Below are 20,937 nucleotides of genomic sequence, written 5' to 3'. Positions count from 1 at the left end.
CAGCTGGCTCCCTCCATGGTGCAGGTTTCCCCATATGAGCAGTACTGAGCAGGACAAGATACGAATGTGTGCGGTTGGCTCACGGGCACTCGGAGTGGGGGGTGGGGGGACAGGACCCCATCTCTCTCACTGGCTTGGTGTCTGTCCTGGGGCCTTAACATGGGGGGGGGGGAGCATTTCCCATGAATCTGAGATTTGTCTGGAGAGAAGGTTTGGACTCTAGACTCTCTCTCAACCCCCATCCCAACCCATCAAACCTCAGTCCTGCCATGGGGTAAACACACACACACACACACACACACACACACACACACACAGAATGTGGTCCTCATCTGAGTGCTTCTCTTTCATTAATAATGAATGATAATAGTAATAACAGGAATGATCATAGAAACCGCCCCCCCCCCCCCCCGCCCCCAGGCCCGGCTTCTTGCTGGACTGTTCCATGCGGCCTCATTGAACCTCACAACCCCCCAGCTGGTTCTATTTTAAAGAGGAGGAACTGAGCACCCGAGAGGCTAAGAATTCAAAACCACAGCTTGTGGGCGGCTTTCCGGGATATAAATTGATTCTTTTGTCATTGTTTTTCCTCTACTGCTGACTAAACACCTACTCAGCCTTACCTGGTGGAGGGTCTGAACACCTGGGGCCCCCCCAGGGCTGGGGGACAGTTGGGGGATCCCAGCATGAGGGCAAAGGGGCGGGGTCCCTGCAGGCGCAGAAATGGATGAGAAGGGAAGGACGGGGTGGGAGAAAGCGGGGCCCCCCACGGAAATGGCCCACCCAGCTGGCTTTGAGGAGTGGCCCTTGCCTCCCACCGGCTCCAGGCACTGAAGATTCTAGCCAGGAACACAGAAGTGCAGGGAGGGCATTTTCATGTCTGAAAGGCCCTCTCGGGCCCACAACTCTGCTGAATTGTCTCCGCCCTCTGCTGTGTCCACGAGCCTCCCAGGTCACCTAGCTAGATGAGGCTGACGTGGCAGTGTGACCCAGGTGTCGCCAAAACCCTGTTCTTGTGTTTATTCCCCATTCAGCTACCCAGTGCCAGCCCTGACTTGGGGACGGGAGGAGGCTGGGCCCAGCTCCCAACAGCCCAGGCTCCTGGACGGGGCCCCGTGGCATTCTAGGCCCCTCTGGCTACCCCTGGGCCAGGTTCCCTGCCGTGTGCCAGGCCTGGGACAAGGGTCATGAGATAGGAAACCGAGGTGCCCAGTGGTTATGTTTGCTGCCCAGGGTTGCACAGCCAGAGAGCTGGCAGGACTGAGATTTGAAGGTAGTTCTGAGTGGGGTGCCTGCGCTCTGCAGTGAGTATGGAGCCTGCTCGGGATTCTCCACCCCCCCTTCCCCCTCTACTCGTGCTTCCTCTCTCTAAAATAAAATAAAAATTTTTCCTTTTTTTTTTTTAACATTTATTTATTTTTGAGAGACAGAGCAGGAGCGGGGGAGGGGCAGAGAGAGAGGGAGACACAGAATCCGAAACAGGCTCCAGGCTCCAGGCTGTCAGCACAGAGCCCGACGTGGGGCTCGGACCCAAGAACCGCGAGATCATGACCTGGGCCGAAGTCGGACGCTTAACTGACTGAGCCACCCAGGTGCCCCAAATTTAAAAACTTTTTTTAAATAAATAAAAGAGAGGAAGGAAAGAGGACGTGACAGAAGAAACTGGGGGTGGAATGAAAGGCCTCCAGTGACAGCCTCCGGGAGGCCAGAAGTCACAGCCCCACAGAGCCTGTGTGTCTTCTCTTATACACGACCTGGTATGTTTGTATTTATTCATTTACTTGCCGATCATTCCTCTGGCCCGTGGAATGTGTGTTGTCCCCACCGGAGCCAAGCATGGGAGAGGCGTTCGGTAATTATTTATTGAATGAATTAATGTTTGCTTTTTAATGTTGGTCATGACCCTCTAAACAGAGCTCACAGCCCACCAGGGGGTTGTCTCCCAGTCCTGGACAACTACCAAGAAAGAGACTATTCTTGAGAGCGTTCTTTCCAGTGGCAGGAGTGGGGGGAGGCAGGGAGGGGGGTAGGCAGGGGCTCCCTGCTTTCAAACCCCTCCCCATCTCGGTTCTCATCATTTCTGAGCCCCCAAGGACTCCACTCCTTTGGCCCCAGGCCAGGCAGCCTGCCCTCTGGGCTTCAATCCCTCCCCCCACCAACGCCCTCCCTCCCGCCTCACCACCTACCAGAAGTGGGCACCACAAAGCCAGAGCTGGGCCCTAGTATGCAGCCCCTCCCCATCCTTGGTAGGTGCCCAGTCTGGGTCCGGGTACTCTCACCATCAAGCCCATGGCCTCCACGCTGCAAGGGGCTGGCGTGGGGGTGCTAGAAACACCGGTGAGCCAAAGCCCGAGGGTGGCCCTGGGGCCGCTGGAGGCTCTGAAGGTGGGGCAGTGCCTGGCTAGACCACTGGTCTGTGCCTGCTGCAGGACAGGGCCTGCGGGTCTGTGACAGCCTGGGCGCTGGGTGGGTGGGTCGCTGGCTTCCACAGTAGCATATGGAGCCACTGGGGGCTCACGATGGCCTCAGGGAGCAAGGCGCTGGGGCTCCTTCAAAGTTCTCAACTGTGCTTTCCGCTGGCACCTTGACAATGGTGAGCAGACCTCCTTGGTGGCAGCGTGACCATATTTTAAAAAGTGGAAATATACCCATTAGGATGACTGCTATTTAAAACAAAAACAAAGGGGCACCTGGGTGGCTCGGTACGTTAAGCATCTGACTCGATTTCTGCTCAGGTCATGCTCTCTCGAGCCCCGCATCGGGTTCTGCACTGACGGTGGGGAGCCTGCTTGGGATTCTCTCTCTCCCGCTCTCTCTGCCCCTCCCCCGCTCACACTTGCACACGCACACTGTCTCTCTTAAAAAAAAAAACAAACTTAAAAAAAATAAAACAAAAACAAAGGAAAAAATAAAGATCAGCGAGGATGTGGAAAAAATTGAAATCCTTGCACCCTATCGGTGAGACTATAAAATGATGTAGCCACTATGGAAAACAGTACAGCAGTTCCTAAAAAAAATTGAAGAAGTATTACGTGAGCCAGCAAACGCACTTCTGGGTAAATATCCAAAAGGATCGGGAGCAGGGTTTTGGAACAGATATTTGCACACCCACGTTCACGGCAGCATTATTCCCAGCAATCAAAAGGTGGAAACAACCCAAACGTCCATCCACTGATGAATGGATAAGCCTAACGTGGCTTGTACATACAATCGAGTATCATTCGCCCTTAAAAAAAAGAAGAAAATCCTGACCCGGGCTACAGGAGGGATGAACCTTGAGTGAGGACATTATGCTAAGTGAAATAAGCCAGTCACAAAAAGGACAAATGCTGTATGATTTCACTTATATAAGGTCTCCAGAGCCTTCCAGTTTGCAGAGACAAAAAGTAGAATGGTGGTTGCCAGGGGTTGGGGGGAGAGGGTCGGAAGGGTCATCATTTCGTGGATGAAGTTTCGGGTTTTCGAGCTGATGAGGTTCTGGGGATTATACAGCAACGTGAATATACTTAACACGGCTGAGCTGTACACTTAAAAATGGTAGACGGCAAGTTCTATGTTCTATGTATTTTGCCATCACTTTTTGTAAAAAGTGGGAGGGGGCGCCGGGGTGGCTCAGTTGGTTAAGCGCCTGACTCCGTTTTGGCTCAGGTCACGATCTCATGGTTTGCGGGTTTGAGCCCCGCATCGTGCTCTGGAGCCGGCTTGGGATTCTTCCTCTCTCCCTCTCTCTCTGCTCCTCCCCTACTCGCACTCTGTCTCTCTAAATAAGCAAGCAAACAAACAAATTTAAAAAAAGAAAAAGTGGGAGAACACCACTTGCTGGGCAAGACTCTTGTGAGGGTTCGGTGAGGGGCGTTCTGGCCGGTGTCCTGCACACGGTGGGTTGGGCTTTGTGGGCTGTCACCTGGGCAACTGATGCTCCCGCAGCCCCACAGCTGGCTTAATGCTACTGTAACTGTTAAAATGCTTCATAATTTTTGAACAAGGGTACCTGCGTTTTCATTTTGCACTGGGCCCCTCCAACGATGGAGCTGGTTCTGGCCCTCGGCCCCTAAGAACCACAGGAGCTGGTGGTTCTTAGTAAGAAGGACACTTGGACAGACTTTGTCCCTACTTCTGTGCAGGAAGAGCTCAGTGTAGGGGACATGGATGGTGGGGGTAGAGAAGGGAATCAGGGCCACATGATGACCTCTCGGGGCGGGGGGGTTGAGAAGCAGTGGGGCCACCTGCGGAGAGGGCAGAGGGCCACAGAGAGCAGAGGTTGGGAAGGGGCTGGGTCCAGATCGTCCCCAAAAATGGCCCTAACGATGCGCAAGTCAGTATTTCAAGTGTCCCTTGGAACCAGCCTGGGAAACTGGCTGTTGCTGGTACATTTCATCCAGGAGATAAGGTTTATTGAACACCCATGAGCCAGCAGCGCGAGGCCGGAAAGCCTCACCTGCATGATCTTCCTGTTCTCGTTCACCTCCTTGGTTTAAGGTGACACCACCAAGGCCTGGAGCCCCGGAGAGACCAGGCACGGAGGGACAGGGGCAGTAGAGGGTGCAAACTCGGCCAGTCAGGCTCCCGGTTAGTGCTGGTTCCACTAGGTGGCGCTGAATGGAAATGATGATGGACCTTGGCTAGACTTGTGGGGAGGTTTCAGGAATGCCCCTAAGCAAAGCTCAGAGCACCATCTAGAAAATGCACCTGTCTTCTCCAGAAGGTGGCTCTTTATGTTCTGGGGAGGCAGTGGTGTCAATGGTCAGGTTTCCAGGGTTCAAATCCAGCCTCTGCCACTTACAAAGTCCACAAATTTTCACAACTTTTGAATTAAGTTAAAAACATAATTGAGAAGATACATATGTTTTTGTAATATGGGTCTACTAATGAGGAGGATGAATTTCTTTCTTGGGGGGAGGAGGGGGGATAACTTTCACTAAATTGGGGTTCAAAGTTAGCGTGTTCCCTGTCATCCAATCGATTGCAAATGGTCATGGGTATAAACCATTCTTAGCTTTCTCGAACTGTAAAAAACAGGTGGCAGGCTGGATGTGGCCAGTGGTTTGCTGTCTCCTGACCTAGCGTATTAACTGTATTAACTCTGTTTCCTTGGTGCTCAGTTCTCCTTTGGCTGAATTTTGTGCCATTGTTGCTCTTTAATATTTTCGTCCGAACTCTCTCTTTCATGAACTATTTATTCTCGTGGGGCAGTGGACTGAATGTTTACATCCCCCTCCCAACACATAATTCATGTGCTGCAATTCTAATCCCCGACGTGATGATGACAGGAGGTGGGGGCTTTGAGGAGTGATTAGCGCACCAGGGTAGAGCCTTCATGAATGGGATTAGTGCCCATTAAAAAAAAAAAGAAAAAAAAGGACCTTAGAGAGTTCCCTCACCTCTTCTGTCCTGTGGGGACAGGGTAAGGAGATGATGGCCTGTGAACCAGGAAGTGGGTTCCCAGCAGACACGAAACCTGCTGGTGCCTTGATCTTGGACTCCCCAGCCTCCAGAACTTTGAGAAATAAATCTGTGGCATGTGAAAGGCAACCAGTGTCTGGGGATTTGTGATGGTGGTCTGGGCAATCTGAGACGGTCTAAGGCATTTCAGCTGAAATGGGAGACTGCTCTCTGGGGAGACCAACGACCCAGCCACACCATTAATTAACTTTCTGGCCAACTGTCCACATGCGTATTTTCTCACCTTCCCTCTTGCTTCTTACCTCAGAGGTGTGCCAGGGTTTTGTTCAGAAAATGCACCTTTTTTGGAGCTTTTCTCTTTTGCTTGGTGGGGAGTATTTGTCCCCATCTTACCGGGGTTGCTGCCCATGCATCGGTTCTGAACACATCTTCCAGGAATTCCTCACTGTTTTGTCTGTCGGGAGCATCTCTTCCAGTTTCCCAGCTATGTCACAGATTTAGAGCAGGTGGTCATTCATGCAGAGAACCAGTTCTGGAAGCGGATCCGTCCTGGGTAAAGACTATTTCTGGAACTCCATTATCTTAGCACCTAAAGAGAGTCATGTCCTTGAAAAGAACTTACCAACCAATGCACTTACATTTGCACACTTTCAACTTAGGACTTTATACAATTGTTATCCTTCAAAAACACACAAACTGGGATTTTCCAGAACCCGTGCTGTGACCTCACCACGTAATATCTCCTGTCGTCACTCTACCCACGGGGACCACCTGACATGGGCAATGAATCTCGCCCCGCCTGCTGGATCTTCCAGCACCAGTGACAACGGGATATGGCCATTGATCCTCAGCAAACCCAGAGGCATGACTGAGAAACAGAAGATCTTATTTATTTTTATTTTTTTAATTTTATCGTTTTATTATTTTTTTTTAATTTTTTTTTCAACGTTTTTTATTTTTATTTTTGGGACAGAGAGAGACAGAGCATGAACGGGGGAGGGGCAGAGAGAGAGGGAGACACAGAATCGGAAACAGGCTCCAGGCTCCCAGCCGTCAGCCCAGAGCCTGACGCGGGGCTCGAACTCACGGACCGCGAGATCGTGACCTGGCTGAAGTCGGACGCTCGACCGACTGCGCCACCCAGGCGCCCCTAATTTTATGGTTTTAAATTTACATCCAAATTAGTTAGCATATGGTGCAACGATTTCAGTAGATTCCTTAGTGCCCCTTACCTATTTAGCCCATCCCCCCCTCCCAAACCCCCTCCAGTAACCCTCTGTTTGTTCTCCATATTTAAGAGTCTCTGGTGGGGGCGCCTGGGTGGCGCAGTCAGTTAAGCGTCCGACTTCAGCCAGGTCACGATCTCGCGGTCCGTGAGTTCGAGCCCCGCGTCAGGCTCTGGGCTGACGGCTCGGAGCCTGGAGCCTGTTTCCGATTCTGTGTCTCCCTCTCTCTCTGCCCCTCCCCCGTTCATGCTCTGTCTCTCTCTGTCCCAAAAATAAATAAACGTTGAAAAAAAAAAAAGAGTCTCTGGTGTTTTGTCCCCCTCCCTGTTTTTATATTATTTTTATTTCCCTTCCCTTATGTTCATCTGTTTTGTCTCTTAAAGTCCTCATAGGAGTGAAGTCATATATTTGTCTTTCTCTAATTTCGCTTGGCATAACACCCTCTAGTTCCATCCATGTAGTTGCAAATGGTGAGATTTCATTCTTTTTGATCGCCGAGTAATACTCCATCGTGTATATATACCACATCTTCTTTCTCCATTCATCCATCGATGGACATTTGGGCTCTTTCCATACTTTGGCTATTGTGGATAGTGCTGCTATAAATATGGGGGTGCGTGTGTCCCTTCAAAACAGCACACCTGTATCCCTTGGATAAATACCTAGTCGTGCTATTGCTGGGTCGTAGGGTGGTTCTATTTTCAGTTTTTTGAGGAACCTCCGTACTGTTTTCCAGAGTGGCTGCACCAGCTTGCATTCCCATGAGAAACAGATGATCTTAAGACAAAACCTGATAGAGTAATTCTTTGGTTTGGATGCCTTTGGTATTGAGAATCCTGAATGATTCATATTCTACTGTATTTGTCTATCTCTTCTGCTTTTTCATTGCGATTTGGGGGTGTGAAGGGAAAAACAAGGGAATGTTCAGACTGCCATTTCAAAATTGAAAAAAGTTTAACTTTATTTTATTGTAGCTTTTAAAAAATTACAAAATAATATTTTTGTGCTACTAAAATCCACACAATAAAAGATACAGGCTGGGACTGCCTGGGTGGCTCAGTTGGGAAAGCATCTGACTTGATTTCTGCTCAGGTCACGATCTCATGGTTCATGACTTTGAGCTCTGTATTGGGCTCTGTGCTGACTGCACAGAGCCTGCTTGCGATTCTGTCTCCCTCCCTCTCTGCCTCTCCTCCTCTCTCTTTCTCTCAAAAACACATTTTCTTTTATTTATTTATTTATTTATTTATTTATTTATTTATTTATTTATTGAGATAAAGCACACACCCATGAGCAGGGAAGGGGCAGAGAGAGAGAGGGAGAGAGAGAATTCCAAGCAGGCTCTGCACTGAGAGTGGGGAGCCTGATGCGGGGCTTAAACTTGCGAACTGGTGAGATCATGACCTGAGCCAAGATCAAGAGTCAGATGCTTAACCAACTGAGCCACCCAGGTGCCCTAACACGCATTTTCAATGTATCATTTAGCTTAGTTGATTTTCTTTTTAGCCTCTTACAAGTTATGCTTTTACAACTTGTGAGGATGGGTCTTTCTAAGCACAACAGGAAGCTAGATGCTAAACTGGAAAAGGGTTAACAGATTGTAGCTACTTTAAAAACTAAAACCTGGTTATCTTGATGGCAATGGAAAGCCCTTGAAGGCTTTTTTATTTTAAATACATTTATTTATTTACTATTATTTCTTAACGTTTTATTTTTGAAAGACAGAGTGCAAGCGGGGGAGGGGCAGAGAGAGAGAGAGACACACAGTCGGAAACAGGCTCCGGATAGCTGAGCTGTCAGCACAAAGCCCTCCGTGGGGCTCCAACCCACTGACCATGTGCGATCATGACCTGAGCCAAAGTTGGATGCTTCACCGACCGAACCACCACGTACTCCTAAATACATTTTTTTAAAAGTTTATTTATTTTGAGGTAGAGAGAGCCAGGGAGGTGCAGAGAGAGAAGAGAGAATCCCAAGCAGGCTCTGCGCTACCAGCGTAGAGCCCAATGTGGGGCTTGAACTCACGAACTAGTGAGATCATGACCTGAAGTGAAACCAAGATTTGGACGCTTAACCGACTGAGCCACCCAGGAGCCCCAAGCCCTTGAAAACTTTTTAAACTACGTTTACATGATCTCAGTTTGTCTTTTCCCTCTGGGATCACCTAGCTCCCAGTTAATTTTTCATATTGGCCACAACTTTCTTTTTTTTTTTTTTTTTTTTTTTTTTTACTATTTGCTCTTCCCTGTGATGTTGGTCTCCTTCCATTGGCTGTCGCCAAGCCTTCTAGTATTTTGGCTGCTGGTGATGCATCTGGAATGGCACGTATGCTGCATAAGGCAGGAGTATGTGGGAAGCCAAGTGATGCGACTTCCTAGGTGCCATGCACCAGGAATTTAAAATCTCTCCCACCCCTGAGAGACGGAGATTTCTCTGGGGACAAATTGTAATGGAGAGGATCGGAGATGCCTGTGCCCAAACAGCTAGAATGTATCAGAGCAGGGACGTAAAATTCTGCTTCTCTTCTTTCCGGCTATAGACAGGAAAACTGAAGGTCAGATAAGGGAAGTGACCTGCCGAAAGCCACATAAGCTAGTGGACTTTGGAGCGAGGGCTCAATCCAGGTCTGGCTCTGGTTTTAAATTTCTCACTGGGCCAAGCTGCCTCTTCCTAATAGAGTTTACAAAATACAGTTAGAGAAACTAGACCTGCGCCACGCTCAGGGGACATTTCACAAATGAGGTGACCTTTGAGTAGGCCCCGTACTGATTATTATGTGCCGAGCACATGTCACCTAAGGACAACGCACCCGCCAAGGGAGGCACTACCGACAGCGCCAAGCGCACACACACGTTAGCTGAGCAGCCGAGGGGACCGGACCCCGGGCCCTAATCACCCCACGGCTCTGCCTCCCACTGTCAGGCTCCACCTCGCGCCCCGACCCTTCTCAACCTCATTCCTGGGTCCTGAAGGCTGCGAGGTTCCCGGGGATGGAGGGCCGGCTCTTCTAGGATCTCCGCCGAGCGCGCGGCGGGCGGGGGGCCTAGGGAGCGGCCGGGAAAATGTGACCCCGGAAGCAGTCGCGGCGCCAGCGGCCGCGTCTTCGGTTGCCAGAGCGCCGCCCCGGAAGTAGAGCGCGGCGCGCGGCGGGCCGGTCCGCGGGGCGGCGAGCGGCGTCCTGCTGCCGGCGCCGGAGTGGGGCTGGAGGCGGGGCCGGGGCCCGGCGCGGGGCCGCCCTGCCCGGTGAGGTCCCGCAGGTGAGGTCCCGCCGCCGAGGCCGCCGCCTCCCCGGACGAGGGTGTGGCCGCTCCTGGTGGGCGGGTGCGCATGCGCGAGCGAGCGTGGGCGCCCGGGTCTACGCGGCCGCGGCCGTGTGGTTTAGATGCTGCTTGCCGGACCCGCGGCCCCCGGGAAGCCTGCGCCGATCACTGTGCCCCTGTTTTTCCTCCGAGTTCCTGTGACTTTCCTTGTGCTGCCCGCTCGTTGTAATTGCATTCTTCTTCATATGGGTTATCCCCGCATTTCATCGTTCCTGGGCTTTTCCCATTCATTTGCAGTCTGGATTGCTTCCCTCGGCATCTTTTGCAGGGCGCGGTGTACCTGTGGCGGCAGCTGTGGTCTGGAGGCAGATTCGTGTCCCCCGCCCTGCTCGCCCTTCTCTGAGGGATGGGACCTAGGCACTGCCCCTCCCCGTGCCCTCATCACTCAGAGGGAGTGGGAGTGAGTGGGTAGGTAGCCATGCACCCGGTAGAGTAGCTGGGGCATTACAGGGCATTCGTTCGAGAAGTAAAAGTATCCTATTGTAAGCAGTTTACGGTTTGCAGAGAGGTTCTTTGTTCACGAAAACATTTAATGAGCACATTTCAGTGCTGGCTTGTGGCAGCGCTGAAAGGTTGGTCTTGCTCTGTGCCCGGGGGATTACCAATAGTGCTGAGTAGTTGCTGTGGAGGCTGGCACTGCCTCCCGGTGGGGTGTGGACATGGATGGTGGCCATCCAGCGGTGCGGAAAGTCCTTGTTTTTCACTATGAGCTATTGTTTTCTTTAAGGGTGGCATTTTTTTTTTTTTTTCCTTCTCAAGGAAGACTGGCCGGAAAGGAATCGAAATGCCCTTAGAATCCTGGGCTCGTTGGGACTTTGTGGAAAGTGATACTGACCAGCGTGTTTGTGGGGGGAGGGGTAGTGGGGATGGAGACAGAGAGGGCTTCGGTTTTTGTTGTTGTTGTTATTTTTTTTTTTTTATGGCTGGACCCAGAAAAGTGCAGTGACTCTATGAATGGAAGTGCTTCCCTCTGCCTGCTTTTTCTCCTGAATGGCTGTCCTGGCTGTAACTGGCTGTAGTCATAACTCCGGGATGTGAAAGGCCTTTTGGCAAAGTTGTGTCCTCCTGGGGTTGTAGGTCCAGCTATTCCCGGAGATGTTCTCTCGCTCAGCAGAAATCCGCCCAACTCCAGGTCTGCTTCAGGCCCCTGCAAAAGCTGTGGGATCTGTGGGTGCTTTTACTGGTTTTCTGTCCCCTGCAGGGCTGACGGCCCCTGTGGGGCTGGGCCGTGCCTCGTTCTCTGCTTGGCGCAGACAGCACTTGTTTGATGGTGTGTGGAGGGAATTCCCATCTTTATTTTAGTTAATTTGTCAAATATTGATTGAGCACCTGCTGTTTTTTTAATTTTTTTTCCAACGTTTATTTATTTTTGGGACAGAGAGAGACAGAGCATGAACGGGGGAGGGGCAGAGAGAGAGGGAGACACAGAATCGGAAACAGGCTCCAGTCTCTGAGCCGTCAGCCCAGAGCCCGACGCGGGGCTCGAACTCCCGGACCGCGAGATCGTGACCTGAGCTGAAGTCGGACGCTTAACCGACTGCGCCACCCAGGCGCCCCGAGCACCTGCTGTTTTTAGACACTACTCTGGACGCAGGGGATTCAGTAGGCAATAATGCGGAACAACATGTCTGCTCTCCTGGTGGGAGATGTGTGTGTCAAAGATAGGGAGTCACCGGGGAACCGAGTTCATGAACTAGACCGGTTCTTTTTGAAGATTCTTGTAAAATGTTTATTGGGTAAGTTTTGAGAGAGAGAACCAGCAGGGGAGGGGCAGGGAGAGAGGGACAGAGGGTCAGAAGCAGGCTCTGTGCTGACAGTGCGGAGAGCCTGACGCGGGGCTCAAACCCACACACCGTGAGATCACGACCTGAGCTGAAGTCAGACACTCAACCGACTGAGCCATCAGGCGCCCCTAGACCAGTTCTTTTCAAACTTGGGCAGGGGTAGGAATCTCACCTGAGAGGTTATTAAGATACAGATTCCTGGGCCCCACCCCCAGAGAGTCTGAGCGTGTGCGTCGGTGTAGGGGTTGGGGGAAGCTCAGGAATGTGTCTTTCTAACAAGCTCCTGGTGGTGCGGCTGCTGCCATGCTTTGAGTTGGCCCCGGACCGAACGATTGGGCACAGCCGGGGTGCCACCAGGAAGCAAAGCGACAGCGTGGTGAGTGGTTGGGAATTGGGAAGGCCACTCGGAAAGGTTGACCTTTGCGAAGGGGCCAGATGCAGGGGGAAGAGCAAAGCCTCAAAACAGGATGCGGCTTGGTGGGTGTGAGCAGCTGAAGAGAGCTGGCGCGTGGGGAGGGTGCTGGAGACGAGGCCCGAGAGGTGACGGGAAGCCTAGATTTCACGGGGTCCGCCTTGCAAGTCATCGGCAGACTGACAGCTTTATTCTGGGTGCTTTATTCTGGAAGCCCCTGGAGGCTTAGGGGCAGGGTGACGCGATTTGCTTGGTGCGTGTGAAAGGGGTCAGTCTGCTGCCGGGCGGAGAATGGGTGCGTTGGGGTGCGGCCGGCACTAGGGAAGCCAGTGGGAGCCTGCCATGGTCATCCGGGATTACGGGGACCCTGGGGAGAGATATATAGACAGATCTGGAATCTTCTGGAGTAGAGCTGGCACGATTTGCTGCTGGATGAATTAATAGCTACTTCCCCCTCAGGACCACAGTTGAGCTTTGTTGGGGCTCCGACGTACTTTGCCGCTGGGGCCCTCAGCGGATGGGGTGTGTTTCTTGCCTCCCTGGATCAACACCGTCCACAGGCACCTCGTCCCAGGCAGCTTTGTGCCTCCCGTCATGGACCCAGCACAGAGCGGCTGTCGGTGCTGAGGGGGTGGGTGAGAAAGAAGCTAGACTGTCGAAGCACAGACCCCAGGGCCATCCCTGTGCCAGCCTGTCCTCAAGCTTACGAAGGTCCCACCCACCGGCCCCAGGAGTGGGTCCCACGTCGTGTTCTGAAAATTGTCAACTGCCTGGTTTCCGAATGCCTTTGCCTGGCTGACGTACCTTAGGAGGTGACAACAGTCCGCTATGATTTCGAGCACGGTCAGCGTAGAGATCAGCACACAACTGACTGTTTTTCTGGGTTAGGTTTTCTGACGTTCAGTTTGAAAAGCAGCAGACCGAATGGCTTTAACGCGCAGTTCCTGGGAACCACTAGAGAGGTGACCTATCAAGTTCATTGCAGGCTACTGTTAACCTAGCTTTTTTTTTTTTTTTTTTTTTTTTTTCCCCTCTTCTAGGAGGAAGTAACAGGAAGACCATCTGACGTCAGGTATTTCTTGATTTTTCTAAGGCAAAGGGCTTAGTATTTCTTAGGGTTGGGAAGCAGGCAGCCCCAGCTTCTGTGCCGGGGGCGGATTGGCCAGCTGGCTCCTTCGCCTGTTCCGCAGACCATTTCGAGCCCCCTTCACTGTGCCTGGCCCCGGCTGGGTGCTGGGGGGACAGAGATGAATCAGCCCACCCCCGGCCCTGTGGGTGAACTGACAGTCGACACTGTGGGAGGGAGGCGAGTGTGGGTGTCCTCAGGCTGCTGTCTGTGCTCTGCCCGTTCCTCTCGGAGCCCCACTGTCCCCATCTTATAAATGGGGAGAACACCTGCCCCCCGGCAGCCCGGGAGCCAGAACGGTACCCGTGGTAGCGAAGAGCGGGTGCAAACTGCCCAGCTCTGTGCCCCGTGGGTCCTGGTGTTCCGTGAATGGTAGCCGTTGTTTCTAGTGATAGCATACAAATGCATTACCGACCCCGAGAGGGTGGGGAGGGTCGCCAGCACCCAGCCAAGGGCCCGGTGGGCCCACTGCAGGTGGGGCGGAGTGGAGGAGTGTGCAGGGCCGAATCAGGGAGAGCCGAGGCATTCGTTTCCAACCCAGTGAACCGGAGTCCCTGTGGTGTGCCAGCCCCACACCTGCCGACCGTGCCGTGACCCCCGCAATACCATGAAGGACCTGTGGCTTTCATTCCCGTTTTGGGGGGGAGTGCCGAGGCCCCAAGAGAACTAGTGAGCACCCGTGGGCGTGCGAGCACCGGAAACGAACCGTCTCCAGGGTTCAGGTGCAGAGGAACCTGCCATCCGGTCCTCTGGCCCCTCCCAGGCTGCCTCGTCGTTGGTTCTCCGTGGTGGTGGCCGTGCTGGTTCGGTGCATTTCTGAAAAGAAGTCCTGTGTGTCTTTAAAGGAGAGGTGGCCTGAGTTCGTTTCTTTCTCTTCTTTTTTAACCGTCAATAACTGGTCTGCCCTGTCGCCCATCACTGTGCTGTGCTCTCGCTCCCACGTGCGTATTTAAAGCCCTTTATGGGTGGAAGTTTCTTCTTCGTCTCCTCGTGTCTGGGACGGTTCTATTTTGCGTAAGTTTCCGAGGGCCGTACTGCCAAAGGGCCACGAAGTGGGTGGCTCAGGGAGGCGAGAAGTCTGAAATCAAGGTGTCGGTGGAGCCACGGTCTCTCTGAAGAATCTGGGGCGGGTTCCTCGCCTCTTCCAGCCTCTGGCGGACCCAGACTTTTCTTGGCTTGTGGCAGCATCGCTGTGATCTCTGCCTTCATGTTCCCGTGACCGTCTTCCCCGTGTGTCTGTACGACCCTGTGTCGTCACATGGCATTCTCTGCCTGTGTCTGTGTCCAGATCTCCTTTTTTGTTGTTGTTAATTTTTTTTTTAAGTTTATTTATTTTTGAGAGAGAGAGAGACCGAGAGAGTGAGCAGGGTGGTGGCAGAGAGAGAGGGAGAGAGAGAATCCCAAGCAGGCTCTGCACTGTCAGCACCGGGCCCGACGTGGGGCTCGAACTCACAAACTGTGAGATCGTGACCTGAGCTGAAACCAAGAGTCAGACCCTTGACTGACTGGACCACCCAGGCACCCCTCCTCCTCCTCCTCCTCCTCCTCTTCCTCCTTTTTTTTTCAAGTAATCTCTACACGCAGTGTGGGGCTTGAACTCATAAGCTGGAGATTAAGAGTCGCGTGTTTCACCGACTGAGCCCGCCATCTGGAGATAAAGGGGCCGGCCGAAGGGACTGTGAGCTCTGTTGCAAAGGCTCCCACCTGAACCTAGAAAGAATCGGTGGGATGAGAAGGAAACAGGTGACTGAGAGAGCCCTCACCTCGCACACTTCTAGAAGGAACGTACGCAGAGAACTAAAACACAAGCCGGGAAGTTCTGTGTGCCGACTGTATCCCAGGAGAGGGATACAGGAGGTTTGGTGGAGGGAAAAGGTGACCAGAGCGGCTCCCTGGGGGAGGCGGCCTTTGAACCGCGCCTTGTGTGATTGGCGGAGCTGGATCCGGAGCAGCAGCGGGGAGGTGGTGGTGTTTCTCCGAGGCAGGGGTGCGCGAAACGAAGGAGTGTCACGGCAGCTCAACGAGGCCGCGGGAGCCAGAAAGTAATAGAATTCAGAGATACTTAGCACAGTGAGGCCCCGAAGCATCTGGCGGCGTGCCCTTGTTCGGCAGAAGACGTATGTCCCGGATACCGTGGCGAGGCGCCGGCTTGCGGCGTTCTCTGTCTCTCGGTCTTGTGCCGTGTACATTTCGTCTGCGTGTTCGTTTTGTTTTAGGTAAGAACCCGCAGCACGAGTCACTGAAGGAGAGAAATTGGACGTTCCTGTTGGCTCCATAAGTACCTATGGTGGGTCCGGCCTGAGCGATTGGTTTTCCTTAGCACCCGTTGTCCACACGATGGAAAGGGGGAGCCGGGGGCGGGGGGCGGGGGCGCACCAGGAAAACCTCCCCTTGAAGGCTCCGTGTCCTTGCTCAGTAAAGTGAGGATGAGAATATCTCTCCGGTCTGCCTTATTGGTTTTGGGGATCGTGCCTGGAAAGCATTTTCTTTAAATGTTTACTTATTTTTGAGAGAGTATGAGAGAGAGCATGAGCAGGGGAGGGGCAGAGGGAGAGAGGGAGAGAGAATCCCAAGCAGGCTCCGCACTGTCAGCACCGAGCCCGACGTGGGGCTCGATCTCACTAACTGCGAGATCGCGATCTGAGCGGAAATCAAGAGTCGGATGCTTAACCGACTAAGCCACCCAGGACAACTCCCCCCTTCCCCCCGCCCCGGCCCCCCGGAAGTATTTACTGACTGTTAAAGCACAGGGCAGGTATCAGGCACTGTGCTGGGTCACCCGGGGTGGGTCAGCACCTGTGCCAGGGGGCAGGGGCACACTGAGATGTAGGACTTCGCCCCTGCTGGTGGTGGTGGTGGTGGTGATGTGGGCGTTTCCGGCCTGGAGTCTGCAGTCGGACTGGAGGGGGCAGAGCAGAGCTGGAGCCGGATTGGGCAGGGATGCAGGCTCTAGAGGCCGCACTCAAGTGGGGAACCGGGCTCCCGGGCTCCACTGTGGGTCTTGACACTGTGAGGAGTTTGCTCGGTGAGGGGTGCGGGGTAACAGCCGTGGGGATCTGGCTCCCGAGCTGCCCCTACCGTCGTTTCTGTGCGGTGACTGCTGACTCTCCACGTTAACAGCCTTACGTTGTCATATGGCACCTTCTGGCTCACAGAGGACGATTACCTTGACCCCATGGCCGCTGGCATCATCCTAATGAAGGCCAGGGAGGCAGAGGACTGTGTGAAAAGAGGTGGTGCTTCAGAGTCGGGTCACCCTCAATTCAAATCAGGGCACCATGGGTCCCTTCAGTATGATTTTTTTTTTGATGTTTATTTATGTATTTTGAAAGAGCGTGTGAGAGCGAGCGTGGGCACCCACAGGCACGAGCGGGGGAGGGGCAGAGAGAGAGCCTCAAGCTGGCTCTGTGCTGGCTCGATCTCACGGCCTGAGCCAAAATCAAGAGTCAGATGCTTAACCGACTGAGCCACGCAGGCGCCCCGTTCAGTCTGATTCCTTTTTTTTTTTTTTTTTTAATTTTTTAATGTTTATTTATTTTTGAGAGAGACAGAGTGTGAGCATGGGAGGGTCGGAGAGAGAGGGAGACACAGAATCCGAAGCAGGCTCCAGACTTTGAGCTGTCAGCACAGGGCCTGACGCGGGGCTCAAACTCACGAACCGTGAGATCATGACCTGAGCCAGAGTCAGACGCTAAACCGACTGAACCACCCGGGCGCCCCAGCGTTCAGTCTGATTCTCATACGGGTTCTTAATCTTTGAGCTTCAGCTTCCTTACCCATAAGGGGGACGATGACAGTCATAACACCAGATATTTCTTGAGCGCCCTGTTCTCAGTGCCTTAACGTGTTCGTTCAGTTAATCCTTACTATAACCCCGTGAGATGGGTGGTTGCTGTCGTTACTCTTATTTTATGCCTAAGGAAACAGAAGTTCAGAGAGGTTAAGTAACTTGTCCAGAGTCACACAGCAAGTGAGTGTCAGAACTGGGCCTCAGACTCAAGCCCTAGAGCCCTCACTCTTACCACAGTCCCTCCTCTGAGGAGGTAGTGGGCTGATTTCGTGTGAGAGCCCCACGGGAGTGCCTTCTCTTTCCCTCTCCGAAAGCAAGCACAGACCTGGGTGCCCACCTTTTAACTTTGTCCAAGTCACGCCATGGTACTGACAGGCCTGGGGCCATAGTCGGTCAGTCTGAATGGAGCATCCACCACATCCCAGGCACAGTGCTAGGCCCTGGGCACGAAGCAGCGAGGAAGAAGGCCGGCCCCCTTGCCCTCTAGCTGGGACAGAACTGCAGGAGTGCTGAGGGGCTGTGTGCCTGTGTACCTGGCGTCAGGGAGGCCTTGTGGAGGAGGTGACATTCGCTTATGCTGGCAGGTGAGTGGGCAGCAGCTTAGCCAGGCTGAGAGGGAGGGAGAGTGCTGCAGGCAGAGACAACCAGCATGTGCCAAGGTCCCGGGGTGGAGTGTGGGCAGAGCAGTCCACCAGTGTGGTGAGAACACAGCAGGGGAAGGAGAAGCGGGTGAGGGGCAGGGGTCTGCGTATCTTAAGCTCACTGGGGAGCCCGGAGACTGGTAGACGGGAGTGACGGGGTCAGATAAACACATAAGCGTCACCGGCACTTACAGAGAGTGAATTGGAGCAAGGCAGGGGAGGAGGCAGGGAGCGCTGGGGGCGCTGGGGGTGCTCACGCTGGGTTAGGTGCTCTCTCCCACCCTTTGGAAGTCAGCTCCAGGGCCTCCTGCTCAGGGTGGTTCTCCCCAGCCACCCTGATGGGCAGCTCCTGCCGTGGCTCTCACAGCCCCAGTGCTGTCCCTGCCTCGTGCCTCGTGATGTACACTGGGTGGCGATTATCCGATTGCTGTCTTTCTCCCCCGCTTAGGCCAGGATCTCTTAGTCTTGGCCCAGTTGACATTTTGGCCTGGGGGACTTGCTTTGGGGGGGGGGGGAGGGGGGAGGGGCGTCCTGTCCACTGCAGGGTATTGGGCAACATCCTGGCCTCTACTCACTATGCCAGAAGCCTCCCTGCCCCCAGCTGTGACAACAAAAGACGAGGCCAGAGGCGCCTGGCTGGCTCACTCGGTTGAGCATCCAACTCTTGATGTCAGTTCAGGTCATGATCTTGAGGTTCGTGGGTTTGAGCCCCGCGTCGGGCTCTGCACTGACAGTGTGGAGCCTGCTTGGGATTCTCTCTCTCTCTCACTCTCTCTCTGCCCCTCCCCTGCTCTCTCTCTCTCTCTCTCTCAAAATCAATAGATAAACTTAAAAAAAAAAAAAAGACGCAGCCAGATGTCCCCTGGGGGCCAGAGTGGCCCCTGGCTGAGAACCACTGCCCAGCAGGTCGAACTTGGGATGTGCGAAGGGGAAGCTTGTGGCCACTGCCGTTTCAAAGCTCTAACAAGTTGACTTCTTCCAGGATTATGGCAGGGAAAGTGAAATGGGTCACTGATATCGAGAAGTCGGTGCTGATAAATAACTTTGAAAAGAGAGGATGGGTCCAAGTGACAGAAAACGAAGATTGGAACTTCTACTGGTAAGTACGAAAAGCAGGATTTGGTTGTTTTTCCGAAGCCTGCTTTTTTCTTTTTTAACATTTATTTTCATTTATTTTTGAGAGAGAGCGTGCACAGGTGCGCGCGGGGGAGAGACAGAGGGAGAGAGAGAGAGAATCCCAAGCCGGCTGTGCGCTGTCAGCACGGAGCCCAACCCTAGGGCTCCGTCTCACAAACCGCGAGATCATGACCTGAGCGGAAATCAAGAGCCGCTCAACTGACTCAGCCGCGCAGGCGCCCCTGAAGGCTTCTTACCAGTCTTGTGAATGGCGGTAGCCCAGGCACAGGCTGTGTTCTCAGAGGGGCGCCCCCGCCCCCCGACACATCTTTCATCCCAAGCTCTTTGGGAGCACGCGTTGCGGGGTGCCCTCACGCTCCCGTTTACCAGCCTGGCGTCTGAAGTCCCAGGACGGTTCTGCACAACCCGGCCTGGCGAGTCCCGTGGGGGGTCGGGTGAGAAGCCAGAGGCCCCTCCTGGCGGCGCCAGTCAGTGCCTTATTGCCCGGCGCTGGGGAAGGGGACCGCGGGGGAGGGGCCTGTGCCTCCCTTGCTTCCTCTCGCAGGGCAGAGGGCGCTGGCTGCACTGGGTAACGACAACCGAAAAGCGAGGGAGACGCACGAACCGGAGAGCAATGTGTTTGGTGGTGCTCCTTCCGGCCAGAAAGCCGGGAGCTGTCCTCGCCTCCTGCCCCCGCCCCGCCTCCCCCTCCTCGTGGGCTGAGGTCCCGTGTCCTCCCTTGTCCGGGCCTGGTGTGCTGCCCGCCGCAGGCCGGCCTCCACCCTCTGGCAGGGTCGTGCGCCCGAACACAGATCCGTGGTCATCTCGCCGGGCCCCATCCTCCGCAGCTCCCGCGCCCGGAGCCCTGAGCGAACCTTTGAGGGAGGGGAGCTGGTGGGTCTCCGGGGGCCTTTTTACCCTATGCGTCCCCCACTCCCTGAGACCCACTCCCTGCTGTTCCAGCCACTTCCTTCCCCCCCACGCCCCAGTGCAGCCGCCGGCACGCTTTCCCCTGCCGACCCGCTAAGACGGGCGGTGCTCTCTGCCTCCTCAGCCCATCCTTCGGGGACGCCACGCATCCGGCGGTTAGACGTCCAGACGCTGGAGCCAAGACGTGCCTGGCTTTACACCCTGGCTCCCCCGCTGCTGCCTGTGTGGCCCTTAGCAGAGGACTTGACCTTTCCCTTCAAACACAGCTGTCGGAAGCCTGAAATGAGTCAGTAAAGCACAGAGCGTGTGGCATGTGACAGCGGCCAGCGGTCGCTGGCCTTCGCACACCACTCCTCGAGCCTCCTGCCCTAGAAGCCACCTGTGCCCCTCCAGCCTCCCAGACGGCTCCCCTCAGTGCTGTGCAGCAAGTGCCGCGTGCCAGGGTTTGGGATTTCCCCGCCTGTCCCGTCTTTCTGCGCTGCTGTGAACCCGATGACACTGAGGACCTTGTCTGGCTGGTCCCAGCCTCCCAGAGCCCGGCCCTGGCCCAGGTGCGGTGTAGACTGGCAGCCCGCTTCCATCTCCAGCAGCCACTGCAGGGATGACCCTTTCTCTGCTCCCCTGGCAGCTGAGGATACCTGTGCTTTAGACCACGATCCAGTTTCCCCGGGGGAGCATGGAATGCAGACGGGGAGAGGCTGGTAGAGAAGTGCAGCCCCTGTGTGGGCTTTGGCATCGGGTTCACGTCCTCGAAGGTAGAGCGAAATAATGTAGCCAGAGCCCTGCTTCATGGGAGCTCTGAAAGAAGAGAGTTTGGTACTTACGCTCTGCGTCCCACGGCTCTGTGCCATGGGCTTAGCCAGTTCTCAGCGAGCCCTTTTGGCTTCTCTGGGTAATTAATCGGCGCTGGGGAGGGTGTCGAGCGACTCCCTGCTTCCTACCACGGAAGAAACATCTTGGAGCCAGTCTTCACAAGACAGAGAGGGAAAAGAGCGGAACTGTGTAACTTTGGCTCTTTGGTGCCTTAAGAGCTCCTGTCCTAAGCACTCTGTGTACCATCGAGTCTTAAAAATTGGTTAGGGTAAAATACCGGAAACAGCTAAATGTCAAATGGTTAGGAAAAGGTAACCAAGTTAACCGAGTGGATTACGGTGCAGCCATGAAAATAATTAGGACAATTTATAAAGCA

General features: G+C 54.0%; 1 protein-coding gene across 13 annotated transcripts in view; it reads left to right on the top strand.

Annotated features, from left to right (window-relative positions):
• The first annotated feature begins 9,546 nt into the window (after window positions 1–9,546).
• TTLL1 (TTL family tubulin polyglutamylase complex subunit L1) overlaps window positions 9,547–20,937 on the top strand; it is a 31,611-nt gene continuing 20,220 nt past the window's right edge. For 2 of the 13 annotated variants that reach the window (XM_047866812.1, XM_047866810.1), the window contains exons 1-3: window positions 12,094–12,109; window positions 13,186–13,217; window positions 18,685–18,801. In XM_047866812.1, the coding sequence (XP_047722768.1) occupies window positions 18,689–18,801 (113 nt within the window). In that variant the 5' untranslated portion in view covers window positions 12,094–12,109; window positions 13,186–13,217; window positions 18,685–18,688. Of the gene's footprint in view, window positions 9,887–9,982; window positions 10,115–10,503; window positions 10,522–12,092; window positions 12,110–13,185; window positions 13,218–14,266; window positions 14,286–15,487; window positions 15,559–17,486; window positions 17,646–18,684; window positions 18,802–20,937 lie in introns of those variants that run through there. The other 11 variants (XM_047866815.1, XM_047866818.1, XM_047866813.1 and 8 more) reach the window with 11 other exon arrangements.

This window comes from Prionailurus viverrinus, chromosome B4 (assembly GCF_022837055.1).
Source record: "Prionailurus viverrinus isolate Anna chromosome B4, UM_Priviv_1.0, whole genome shotgun sequence".
Taxonomy (NCBI): Eukaryota; Metazoa; Chordata; class Mammalia; order Carnivora; family Felidae; genus Prionailurus; species Prionailurus viverrinus.
This window is presented reverse-complemented; position numbering and strand designations above follow the sequence as displayed.